The sequence below is a fragment of the Limanda limanda genome, chromosome 4 (genome assembly GCF_963576545.1).
Source record: "Limanda limanda chromosome 4, fLimLim1.1, whole genome shotgun sequence".
Taxonomy (NCBI): Eukaryota; Metazoa; Chordata; class Actinopteri; order Pleuronectiformes; family Pleuronectidae; genus Limanda; species Limanda limanda.
In genome coordinates, this window is record NC_083639.1 from 199,825 (window position 1) to 213,781 (window position 13,957).

General features: G+C 43.2%; 1 protein-coding gene across 3 annotated transcripts in view; it reads right to left on the reverse strand.

The window, feature by feature from the left end:
- Positions 1 to 13,957, reverse strand: part of plekha6 (pleckstrin homology domain containing, family A member 6) — a 131,902-nt gene that overhangs the window by 56,743 nt on the left and 61,202 nt on the right. For 2 of the 3 annotated variants that reach the window (XM_061069665.1, XM_061069663.1), the window contains 4 exons: positions 8,275 to 8,835; positions 6,982 to 7,456; positions 6,490 to 6,576; positions 2,600 to 2,653 (listed from right to left, as the gene is read on the reverse strand). In XM_061069665.1, the coding sequence (XP_060925648.1) occupies positions 2,600 to 2,653; positions 6,490 to 6,576; positions 6,982 to 7,456; positions 8,275 to 8,835 (1,177 nt within the window). The remainder of the gene's footprint in view (positions 1 to 2,599; positions 2,654 to 6,489; positions 6,577 to 6,981; positions 7,457 to 8,274; positions 8,836 to 13,957) is intronic. The other variant, XM_061069664.1, reaches the window with a different exon arrangement.

Genomic DNA, 13,957 nt, shown 5'->3' on the forward strand with positions numbered 1-13,957 from the left:
CCGGATTGGTTTGCCTTCTCTGACTGTCTGCCTGGCTTCTGACCCCTGATCTTCTATTAAACAAGAACTTTGGTATTCCCAAGACTGCTCCAGTGTCGTATTTTTGGGTTCACGCTTGCCATTTTGCCCACCCCTGACATTTTGTTGCATTCAGACTTGATTATGGTAATTCCTTATGATCAGGCTCAGCAGTAAGACGTAAAAGACTCTGCAGCCTTTCCAAAATCCTGCAGCACTTGTCCTGACAAGAACCAGAAAAAGAGACCATATTTCTTCTGTAGTAGCTTCACTACACTGGCTTCTGGATAAATCTACAATAGAATTTAAAATTCTCCCCCTCATCTTCAAGGCCCTTAATAATATGGCACCATTATAGCTAAAAAATTTGATAGTACCTTATCAACCCACTAGAGCACTGCGCTCCCTGAATTCAGGCTTACATGTTGTCCCTAAAGTCTCTTAAAGTAGAGTAGGAGCCAGAGCTTTCAGCTATCAAGCCCCTCTCCAGTTGGATCATCTCCCATTTTCAGTTCGGGTGGCAGACACCATCTGTACGTTTAAGAGTAGGCGTAACCTTCCTTTACGATAAAGCTTATAGTTAGAGCAGGTCCAGTCTTGGAACTGGTCTTAGTTATGCTGCTATAGCTCTAGAATGTCGGGGTACACATGACACACAGAGCTTCTCTTCCCAGCTTCTCCATCCTTATCACATCAAAGAAATTAATCTCATCAATACATGTTAGTGACTTGACTTCTTCCCCGGAATCCCTATGCCTTATCGTCTGCAGATCCAGGGCCTCGGCTGTGGAAACCTCGTGTATTATACTGGTGGATCGCGTATCGTGCTGGCTGATCGTGATAATAATGGCGGATCCTGTATCTTGCTGGCTGATCGTGATAATAATGCCAGATCCTGTATCTTGCTAGCTGATCGTGATAATAATGGCGGATCCTGTATTGTGTTCGCATCTGATAGTGGTGGTGGACCACGATCGAGGTGGCAGTGGATCATGATTGTGGACTAAGTTAGCATCCAATCGTGATGGTGGATCCTGATTATGGTGGCTGCTGTCCATGGACTATGATAATTTGTGCATTCGTGCCGACCAACTGCCATTTGATTCGATTTAGTTCTTTATCCAGTTTTCCATCTTCGGAGACCTCTGCTGCCTCCAATGCGAAGCTGTATGTCTTGATGCCCTCCTTCAGGTGGACTTTCAGTTTGGCTGAATATGGAGTTTGAATTTTAATATTTCTCTCCCTCAGTTATCTCTTGATCTCGGTGTTCTTGCATCTTTTCTTTAGAAGTGTCGGTGGGAGTCATGATCCATGTCCCCTGACTGCGCCTTCGCTGATGCCATAGACTCGCAAGTTGTTTCTCCTTGTGTAGTTTTCTAGCTCCTCACATCTCTCCTCCAGTTGTCTCTCGTCGCAAAAGGTAGCTCATCAGCTCAAAGTAGACAAAGCGGATGCTATAACCTCAAGCTTCTCATTGTTCTCCTGTCTGAGTGTTTTTACCTCGGATAGGATTGCAGTACTGTGATGCAGCCAGTCAGAAGACTCTCTATGGTGCACTATAGAAATTGCAGAGAATCCTGGCATCCATGTTGAGCCTCCGCAGCCTGCGGAGGAAGAAGAGCCGCTGTCTGGCCATCTTCCTGATGGAGTCTGTGTGATGGGTCCAGGTCAGGTCATCACTGATGTGGACTGAAGCTGCTGACTAACACCAGCTCAAGAAGTAGCCAGGCTCCTTGTACCTTGGTTTGGTATATACGCTTCCTAGCAGGAACTTAAGTCTCTATCTACAGTCCTAGAGAGTCACCTCCATGCCTGGTGTAGAGCTATGTAGGGCGAAAATACAGAGTTGCAGGAAGTCAAAACAGTGGCCTTACAGAAATGCATGGCACTTGATCTTCTGTTGGCAGCACAAGGCGGAACCTGTAAACTAATAGCTACTGAATGTTGTTCCTGCATCTCTGATCATCAGCTGTCATCCTGGACATGGTACATGACACTGAGCTAGGCATAGAACAGTTACATGATAATCATGGTTTTAGTTTTGGGAAATTTTCCCTCCCGCAATGCACAAAGCGTATGCAACACAGAGCCGCTTCGCCCGGTCCCTGTTCACCCTCCCCTGCGGTCACATAAGGTCCCGAGATTGCAAGTGCTCGGGCCGCGCAGTGCCGCTCGCAGCCCAAGTTGAGAGTGATCTGTGTAATTCATGTTGTCGGATCTGGTCTGAGGGTGCTCCTGGTGGGCTGAAAATGTAATAGTTAAAGGTAATGTAATCAGTATTAAGCAGAGAACACTCTCCGGAGCTAGAAAATACATGATTGTTTAGGAACTAGCTGACCCATAGATTAAATTGTCTGTAGGGGTTTAAATTGTGACTGCAGAAAATCAGACATGTGAATATGAGAGGACATCATGCACAGTTGTTGTATCGATAAATTATGATTTTCTCCCTGGCCAAGCTTCAATAAATATTTCAGCGTAAGACCTCAAAGGGCTCCTGAACACTTTCTTCACTGATGAGTTGACCACTGACCAGCAGATTCTCCACAACAATTATGTGTGTGTGTGTGTGTGTGTCTACCTGCTCATCTAGGTATTCCAGGTTACGTTGGAGTTGAAGGTCTAATATGTCCTCCTGAGTCAAGCAGTACACACAAGCAGTACAACAGTGACACACATGTAAATCACATAGACACATACTGTACAGCTTTCAGATAGGACAGCAGCAAAACAAAACACGAAAGCCAACATGCTACTCATATTGGAAGTCTACAGGTAGACTGTCGAATGACACATGGAACCTCTCATTCCTCCTCTCCCTCTTCATCACATTAATGTCTCAACAATACATATTAATGACTCAGGGTTTTCTTGCATAGAGAATTGCTCGGCCCCGACCTCCGTCAAATTTCGAGCCCTGTCTGCCTCCCTACCAAATTCTAGTACAGTGAAAGCCGCTTATAGTGATCACTTTTGTCCCGGGCTAAATTAATTACTATTATCTGTTAATTGCTATCAAAGAATTAAGTAGTTTCTGTATGATAGTCCCATAACTTGAGGGAACGCTAAGGGCGCCACATATACACACACACTAACTCCGCTTCACACTTCCCTCTCTCTCTCTCTCTCTCTTTGACGCACACTCACACACACACACACACACGTGTAAACTCAGACTGGGTATAAACTTAAAATTTGTGAACTTAAACAATGTATGGAGAGCGGGGGGAGATGGCTTGGCTTGGTTTGGCTGTGTACAGCGCAAATGATAGACATAAATTACTGAGAGAGCTGGTAGAAACTGTAAAAACAACTTTTTTTACGGTCCAAACATGTATGAAAATACCCAAAATGATCAGTGTAAGTTGTGCATTGCTCTCCAGGTGTCTGCCCTGGCCTTGGTACACTCTCCCCATGCTGGTTGAAATTGAGGTGCAAAATAAACGGTGACATGCTTAATTGTCAACAGTCCCACCTGTGTCAGAAGCTCCAAAAGGTATCTCAAATGGCAGGAGGTCACATTTCTAAAACTGAACAACTCTCTGAACATGTGTTTGTTTATACTGGTAAAACCAAAATTTTCTCTTTCAGTCAAGTGGTTCCTATCTCCTATAATTCTGCATTTGAGACTGCCCCATTGAATTGAAATTGGTGGAGCCAATGTAGGTTTGCATCTAAGGGTGCTCTGATTGATTGGTTGATATTCCCTCTAAGTACTTTGATCGAGGATCTCTATAAACAATGGAGGCGATCAGATGAGGCAAAACAAACAGATGTCAATCATGAAATTAAATGCTCAAGAGAGATGAGAAGAAATGGAGATGGCTCACTTTTCATTTTTTCAGTAAATACTTTTGTACTCTAACTTAGGTAGTTATTTGATGAGTACTATTTATCCCCCCCCCCCCAGTGCCGATGGTGGAAATAGCTAATGAGTGAGGCATCTTGCTTCTATTCTCCTCTCTGTTGAGAGTTGCACATGCGCAGTATCGATTAAACTATGGCTGCATCGTGGGCTTTGCTGGTCTGCTTCTCTGTGATGTGGGTGTGTACTCTGAGATCAATACTATTTCAAACAATCTGCCCTAAAAGTCCTGATGGGAACACCCTTATCTGTATCCTGAACAAATGTTTCTCTTGTGTGTAGGGACATGTGGTCTTGCTATTGACATGACACCAGATGTCGGTAACAACCCAAGTAATCCACATATACAAAAAAAAAAAAAAAAAACAAGTTCAGAAATTAAGTTATGTGTAATAAAATGTAATGACACAGGGAAAAAGTATTGAACACGCTTACTGAAATGTATTTAATACTTCGTACAAAAGCCTTTGTTGGTAATGACAGCTTCAAGACGCCTCCTGTATCGAGAAACTAGTCGCATGCATTGCTCAGGTGTGATTTGGGCCCATTCTTCCAGACAAACAGTCTTCAAATCTTGAAATTTTCATTGGCCTCTTGTATGAACTCTGATCTTTAGTTCTTTCCAGTGATTGGCTGGGCCATTCTAGCAGCTTTATTTTCTTTCTCTGAAACCAATTGAGAGTTTCCTTGGCTGTGTGTTTGGGATCATTGTCTGAAATGTCCACCCTCTTTTGATCATCATCCTGGCAGACGGCAGTAGATATTTTTATCAAGATGTCTCAGTACATTTTTCCATTCATCCTTCTTTCAATTATATGACGTTTGCCAGTGCCGTATGCTGAAAAATAGCCCCACACCATGATGCTCCCTGCTCCAAACTTCACTTTTGGTATAGTGTTTTAGGGGTGATGTGCAGCGCCATTTGACCTCCAAACATGGTGTGTATTATGGCATCGAAAGAGTTTAATTTTGGTCTCATCTGACCAGACTATATTCTCCCTGTATTTCACAGGCTTGTCTAAATGTTGTGTCTTGCGTGGTTAACGTGCATACAGGCCATGGCGTTTGAGTGCATTACTTATTGTTTTCTTTGAAACAATTGTACCTTCCAGGTCTTTCTGAAGCCCTCCACAAGTGGTCCTTGGCTCTTGGACAACTCCTCTGATAATTATGCCAACTCCTCTGTGACACCTGGGTAATGAGACACCTTTTTATAGGCCATCAGTTGGGACTAAACCAACAGTAATGCTTTGTAATTACTGACAGATTTCAGCTGTTGTCTCTTTTTGCACCTCCCTTTCTTCATGTGTTCAATACTTTTTCCCTGTGTCATTCCATTTTATTTCACATAACTTAATTTCTGAACTTATTTGTTAGGTTTTATTTGTACATATGGATTACTTGGGTTGTTAATGACATCTGTTGAGAATTTCATGTCAACATCACCTTTAGAAATATATTTACTGAGAAAAATGGTGACATGTTCAATACTTATTTTACCTGCTGTATCTCTACCTGTTACGGTTAGATGAAGGAGATGGACCCAAATGCAGAGCTTATAAAATAAAAGGGTAATTTAATAATATAATAAGAAGTTCTTTAACTAACAAACAAAACATTAACACTAACAGGTTACAAACAAAACACGAGGCTTACGCGGGGATACAAAGCTCAGGAGATCAGGACAGCACCATGGAAGACAGGAGGGTAGATGAACAAACACCGCAGGAAACACAGACAATCCGACAGAGGACAAAGGGAAGACAGAGGCTTAAATACACAGGGAAGGCAGGGGCAATTGAACACAGGTGAAACACATGAGGGCAGGGCAGACAATCCGGACAGCAAGTGAAGACGGAAACAACACACAAGGAACAGAGACTACAAAATAAAACAGGAAACAGGGTGGGCAACATGAAAAAAACTAGAACACATACAACGGAGATTAACTAAAACAGAAAACACTTTTGGCCTGACAATTACAACCTAAATTGCCAGACTGTTACACTACCCTCCCTCCCTCCACTTCTCCTGCACAGTGTTGAGCAAACAGTCATCACAGTGACGTCAGATAGGCAAGCAGCACCTCCGACCTTTCAGCTGCTGTCCCAGCTGTGGGACAGGATCGTCTGCAAGCCCTGACATTCATATTCGACTTGAAACAGTGTCATTTACACCCTGTTTTAAGCCTAAAAGTCAGCTAGAAGTGGCTAAGTAAGGGGACTGACCACACTAAGTGTTATTTGTATTTGCTTTGATAACATTGTTTAAGTTGAGATTTACACTGAATATTTTATTTAACTGCCACTGTATTAAAATGCTGATGTTAAAAGTGTTTGCACAACAAATGCTATCGCACTTTTGTTCATATGGCAGAACATTAAAAATAAAGTGCGCAATACACTACTTTTGAATTCATTATTGGATTTTGATTATACAAATGCGATTAATCGTGATTAATCAGGGAAATCATGCGATTAATCGCGATTAAAACTTTTTATCGTTGCCCAGCCCTAGTTATAACTATTGTATACTGTGCCTTACACCACATGGGTTACTTCATATGTTATCCAGTCGATAAATATGTGTGCATTAGTGGCACATACCATTTTATTGTGGATTGAAGGGGATACAGGGTAGTTATGGTGGTATAATCCTTGGCTTAAGGACCTCCTTTCACCAGAGTAGTCATACTGAAGGAAAGAGGAAAAGTAATAAGAAAAGATGGATGGTAATACTGCAGATGATATTTAACATTGTAAAGGGGAGTAAGGTGAGTGTGGTTACAAATAGGGCTATCACAATATTTTATCTTTGCTAAACAGTTAAAATTGCTAGAAAACTTTGCTAATTTATATAATCAAAGTTTGAAACCATGTCAGTCACCTTTGACTTGGTTTAAAATTTGAGGAAAATTTGAGAATAAAATGAGAAAATTGTTTTGGAGGCCCACTAACGTCATTACGATCTGAGATCATTTTCACTTTTATTCATTGTGGACTATACATTTTTTCAAGGAGCAGGAAAGGCAGAGGTACTCTCTAATAACCAATCATAACCCTCTCTATAAAAATAAAGCAACACACACACTCACTCACCTTTGGTGAGCCGAGAGATCTTCTCAGGCTGTAAATTGATGGATCAGCATAGATCACATCATCCCTCACTTTCCCTGAAAATCGGGCTGATAATGATCGAGCTGGTGAGGCAAAGTTTGGAGGCACCGGTGAGTAGGGCCCCCCTGACGAGGAAGAAGATGACCTAGCCATAGACCTGGAGCGTGGCTGGATGGACAGTCGCCTCATGGATGTTTCCATTTCCCCATAGTACTGTGCCCCCCATGGGTCCCTGGGCATTAGGTGTGCATACAGCTGATGAGGTCCATCCCTCAGAGGGGGACGCTGCTCCACAGTCCATCCTCTATCATATCCCCCCACAGCAGAGACGGAGCAGATGCTGTCAGGCCGGACACCTGATGGGTATATAGGGAACTCCTCCACATACTGGGGACCACCAGGATAGCCACAGTAGTCAGCAGAGACCATCTGATTAACTGGGTAGTATTGAGATGGGCTGGAATAACAGGATGAGATGCAGAAAACTTCCTTATCATAAGTCATCTCAATTAATCAAAGGTAAAATGGTTAACATTGGATTTATCGAGCATGGCCTCTTAATTTTGTTTAATAAGGGTAATGCTGATATACAGAATGAAATTACATTTTGTTTTGGAAGTCCACTGATGTCATTATGATCTATGATAATTTTCACTTTTATCCATTATGGAATATATATTTAAAGTGTTTTTCAAGGAGCAGGAAAGACAGTTTAATCATTTGTTAAAGAATGTCAGCACGATATCTGTGTGATTTCAGCATTTTCAGGAATCCGTGGATTTCAAGATGAAATACTGAGCTGTTACAGTTTCTTGACATTTGGTCCTTTTATCCTTGTATTTCAAAATTATAAAGTGATAAACTGTGCTGGAGATGAACATGAAAACCACTTTTGGAAATTTGTATTTTTTCAATTTTTCTTATTCCTTTATTTCTTTTCATTATACATCTTTTAAATTAGTTAGGTAAATCTTGACAATTTGACTGACAATGAGTGCCATAGTTTTATTGTTTATAACAATTGTAAGTCACTAAAATCATAGGAGGGTTTACCCACCATAACCTTAATGCTTTGATATTAACATTTTGCAATGTAACTGCATGCCATCCAAAGAAGTTTTAGATAATAAATAATGAATGTGCCACTGAACTGCCAGTTAAGGATAACTGTTAATGGCATACAGTACTGCTGCAACATCAGTGTTTTGTAGTATACCAATGTGCAGTGGAGAAAAGATACAGGTGTTATGGTTCCCCTCTTCTCCATTGATCTACCTGTTGACGTCGTCCTGGGAAACCATGCCCCGCCTCTGGTTGACCCACTCCTGCAGCTGAGCCATGGAGCTTTTCCTCTGAGCCACCCTCTCTGGAGCTGTCCTGGGCACAAAGCCTCTCCTCAACACAACATTCTCTTGCTGCTCCCTGGGGTCCTGCAATGGACCGACAACGCTCTCTGATTGTCCATGAGAGGCACGGTGTCCACTATTCCTCCTGGACAGAGGATGTTTGTTATTGCCGTTGTGGGACATAATATTGGCTGGGCAAAAGCTGCCCCAACCATTTGGATGATGAATTAGGCGAGGTGCATGATCAGTGCCAGGTTCTCCTCCATTATCTTTACCTCCTCCATCTTCTCCTCTGTCAATCTTTTTTCCCTGTTGATCTGAGTGGTGAGTGGAAAGCAATAGTGTTTGAAGGCTGTTGGCCTCATTAATGTTAGGGTGGGGGGGCAGGTCGGTCTCAGTTTCATTGTGTGTTTGAGGATGCTGCTGAGGGTCAGGTGCCTTGGTCACCATAGTTTGGATGAGATCCCCTGTGATGTCTGTGTAGTTTGTCCTGAGAAATTTGAAAGGAAAAAAACATAAGAATACACAGGCAGTTTTAAGCGTTTAAAAAAAACAACCAATTATGCTATATAAGCAAAAAGAGACTTCAAAACCTCATCACCTGGCCAAGTAACTGAGCCAGTGTCTGACACATGAAATAATCCCCAAAATTGGTTGTCTAGAAACTGTATCATTAATATTGCTTTCATGCCAACACCAGTTGGTCCAGAAACAAAATGGTCCATCATTCATTTCCTTTGACCTTTTGTCTGGCTCATGCATCAACTGTATTTATGAAAGTATAAAAGTCTAATGGTGACCACCAAAAAACAATAACTGGACAGTTATATGACTGTTTTCTTTTATAATTATCATCAGGAAGTGTAGCAGATCATCCAAGAACCAGAAGGTTGATGGTTTGATCCCCAATACTCCGGTCCACATTCCATATTGTCCTTGGGCAAGGAAATGAGCCCAGACCACTGCACCAGCAATGTATGTTGGTATGTGATAGAAAAAGTGCTTTGTATAGAAGTGCTGTGTGAATGTATTTGTGTGTGTGTATATATGATTGATTGTGACTTTGAGAAGACGATGAGACTTAAAAGCCGCTATATAATTGCACTCTATTTTCCATTTACAACACAATGCCAAAAGGAAAATTAAACTCCACTGACTAACCTTAGGTCATACTTAGTGGTTCTACTTTTTGTGCTTTGCTTTTTGCTGCATATTTACCCCTTGCTCCTTTTTGTCACAGAATCAGCAGCGCAGCGTCCACCTGTTTATTCTCCCCCATGGTAAATGGAATTGTATTTATATAGCGCTTTTCTAGTCTGATGATGACCACTCAAAGCGCTTTACAGTACAGTTTCACATTCACCCATTCACACACACATTCATACAGTGCATCTACTTGCAGCACTTTGTTATTCTCTGGAGGGCTATTGAGGGTTCGGCATCTTGCCCAAGGACACTTCGGCATGCAGATGGTTCAGACTGGGGATCGAACCGCCGACCTTCCGGTTGGAGGACGACCACTCTACCCCTCAGCCACAGCCCCCCCCTCATCTCCTCAGCTCCTTTTTATTTCCACTGCCTGCCAGCCCCCCAAGCTCCAGCAATCGAGCAATAAACTCTGTTTTTTTCTATCATCTATCTGCTGTGTTTGTGTTCTGCAGTTTGGGTCCGCAAGAGGCAAATTATAACAGAGCAATCAGGCCAACATGGACCCTGCAGACACAATACATGACTACACCCAACGACACCACGCCATATCCAGTCAAGGAGTTCTTCTCGGACAGCATGAACAGCTTCTCCATGCCCTCACGGACAGAAACCGCACTCTAGTAAATAAAGTTTCTGAATTTACTCGACAACTCTCATTACTTACCTCTCTGTGTGCCCTCATCAGCAGCTTCTGCTTCACCACCTTATCCAGCTGCCCCATCCCCAATACCTCCTGCTCCTACTGTTATTCAAGATTCATTAGCAACCATCCCTGAGCCCTTTGCCCCGGAGATCTGAAAACATGTCTGGGCTTCCTGCTCCAGTGTGGTGTGGTTTTTCTACCAATGTCCCTCATGGTTTCCAGCTGACCAATCTACGGTACATTATGTTTTGGGATTGTTAAGAAGGAGAGCTTTGGCGTGGGCAGAAGAAGTGTATTCAGCTCTGTCTCTTGCTACAGTGACATACAAAGAATTTGTTTCTAGATTAAGAAGAGTTTTTGATCATCCTGATTGCCATGGCAGTGCATCAAACATTTGTTGAGTCTCCGTCAGAGGTCAAGGAGTGCAGCAGACTATGCTGTAGACTTATAGACCTTGCCAGCGGACGCTCAATGACATGATTGGCACTAAGAGGAGTTTTTCTGAAGGGTTTAAATGAACAGCTTAAAGACGAACTTGCCTCCAGGGATAAACCTTATAGTCTCAACTCCTTTGTCTCAATAACTTTCAGGTTGGACACCTGCATGAACGCCACCTGGAGAAATCTGCTCGATTGCAGCTGGTCACCAGCGCTCACACCATGCCCCCAATTTGTGACACAGTTGGTCCAAAACAAACCTTCACCATTCAGCCAAGCTTGGCCACTGTTTTTCCAGAGGACGAAACCAATGCAACTCGGCATAGCCCATCTAACTCCTGCAGAGCCTCCATGACGCATCTGGACCGGTGAGTGCATAAATTGTGGTCAAGTTGGTTACTTCCTTGCGGCTTGCCCTATTCTGCCAAAAGACCAGAATCGTCCGTTGGCCAAGCCAACCGCTTACACCCTCCCATTTGAAATTTTCAGCTACCATTTGCTCCTATCAGTTGTCTCCCAGCCCAAGGTTGAAAGAACATAACCCCCACATAGATTAGTCAGCGGGGAGAATTGCAGGTTGGCGCAGTTTTAATCCCCCTATGTGCCTGCAGTCAGCTTTGTCCCTAGCAGAAGGAGTGAACACATCAGGTTGCCCTGAGCCTAGGCCACCAGATTTGTCACTCGTTCCTCAAGATTACCAACATTTAGGTGAGGTTTTCAGCAAAGACCAAGCGCTTTCTCTACCCCCTCATATACCTTCCGATTGTGCTATTGACCTGCTCCCTGGCTCCACTTTTCCTGCTTGCGGTTTGTACAGTGTCTCCCGCCCTAAGCGAGAGGCCATGGAAAGTGTTGCGGGTGGAAATCAAAGGCAGGAGTCGTCGTTCTCAAGTTCAAATTAAGCAAGTTTATTCAGAGGTCACAGGTCAGGAAACTGCAGTGTCTAGCAAATGATCATGCATGGGCCTCCAGTCCTACGCAGTAGGCTGCACAGGAAAAAAGGCGCTTAGACAAGTGCGCACATAGCTAATGTATTGATATACTGGGTGTGACAGAGGTTCTTGGATTGGTCGAGACTAGACGGAAGCTACTGCATATACGCGGGGCAGTGCCTCGTTGGCTGGTTCACAAGGCAGTCCTGCCCTCCTGGCTCGTTGGGTCCTCCTCCTGGCGTTGCGTGTTGATGATGATGTCAAGGCAGTCCTGCCCTCCTGGCTCGTTGGGTCCTCCTCCTGGCGTCGCGTGTTGATGATGATGATCTGGGCATGCACGCCATGTCGCGGTTACCAGAGGTCATAGCGTTCCGGCCTCAAAGCATTCTAAGACTGATGATCTCATTGTGTGTGTACTGATGTGTGGAACGTACCATGCACAGGAGAGAGGACTTCTTAGAAATTAACATAATGAAGTGATTCATAGAACACTGTGAGAAAAGGCATGAAAACCTCCTGTAAGTCTAATCTGTCCGCTGTGTGTGTGAGGGAGGGTTTTGGCCTTGTCTGCTCATTATCTGCCTCACCTCCCTCAGATGTTGGCCTTGTGTGTGTGTGTGTGTGAACATGATGTGTATCTGACCACACGTTAAAGTGTGTGTATGTCAATAAGATGTTGGCTTTGTGTGTGTGTGTGTGTGTGTGAACATGATGTGTATCTGACCACACGTTAAAGTGTGTGTATGTCAATAAATCCTATATTAAAGAATCCCTACACTATTTATTTTTCGGAATCAGAAATTAAAGCCGATAAAATGTCTGATATACCCAGCGTGCCTGGTCGCGTGAGAGTAAGTGTAGGATTGTAATTTGCAACAGATGTGCAAAGGTTCCGAGAGGGGTTTTAAGTTTTAAAACTACCAATCTCATAAGTCACCTTAGAGTACGTCATCGCAATGTCGATGTATTGCGATAAATTTTAGGCGCTTGAAGCCAGCGTTAGGTGAAAAAAAAAAGGCCAAAGCGTGGTTCAGTGCAGCAGTGCCTATCCAGCAGGCATTTGAAAACTGCGTGAAGTTTGCGAGATACAGTCCACAGGTGAAAGCAATTAATGGCAGAATAATGGAATTTATCGCTCTTGATGACCGCAAGACAAAGGGCATTTCAAGGCCTGCTACACTCTTCCAAGTTTCTGCTTCTTTTCAGATGTCTCCCTGCCTGCCCTATATGATGTGGTCGCCGCAAACATTCATAGTCTGATAAAAGAGGAAGCAACGTAAATTTTACCGTGGACATATGGACCTTTGTTTGACAGCTCGGTGGCTTGATGAGGATTTTGTAGCCAGTGATTTATTTTTTCAAGTTTGTGACATATGCTACTCAACAGTAACAATGACTATTTCTATTTATTATTATGAAATAGGCAAGACATGAAGACTAGGAAGAACATTTGTCTCTTATTGAATTTGGCAAGTGTGCATCTTGGTAAGAGAGAATACAGAGTTGTATGTAAAAGTGTGTGAGTGGAAGACAAGATGAATTGCCAAAACACTACTTGTCTCAAAATGGGTGGCATATTTAACAGATGGCTGTATTGGGCAATTGGACATTATCGTTTAAGGGTATGGCTTGCTGTATGCAGTGTTGTGCATGGAACACCTTCATTTTTATTAGAACGATGAACTGAACGCAACCTAATGACAAATAATAAATTTGAACAGTGAACATGTTCATATTGTAGCGTCCCCGCTTATAGACGACAGGAAACTTCTCTCTTTACGTGTAACTTTATTAAAGTCCAACGAACACCACCGTATTCTTCACTCCCCTTCCTCATTCACCCTTGACTTGCCAACTCATCAGCCAATGAGAGCCTGCCATCTCACATAACCCAACAGCCATTGGTCTAGAGCTGTCACGTGCGCCACCCCGAACGGTTCACTGACCCTCAGGAAATCTCAATACTTATTGACATGGTGTAGTTAGCTGAACATAAGTCATAACAAACACATAGCAGTCAAACAGAACTACCGGTCCGTTATAATATTATCTGAGGTCTAGTTAAAACGTTACGGAATGTTTTCCTTCTCCTGAGGAGAGACACTGTCTAAATCGAATGCTTGCACCACGTCGTTGCTCAGTGCCCATGAAATGTCCGCGATGTAGCCCAACCTAAACCCATCTAGCAACGTATCCCAAGTGTTTTCTTCTCTGGCCAGTGTCTCAGCTCACTGGTTATTTTGGCTCTCTGTGTTGCCGGTACCCAGCCGTCTAGACCACTCCGTGAATAAGGAGGAGGAGACGTTTCTTTACTTGGAATGCGGCCACTTTATTTCTCGGATATACAGCAGGAGCAACACTCGCATCACCTCTAGGTGGTCGGTCACGTCT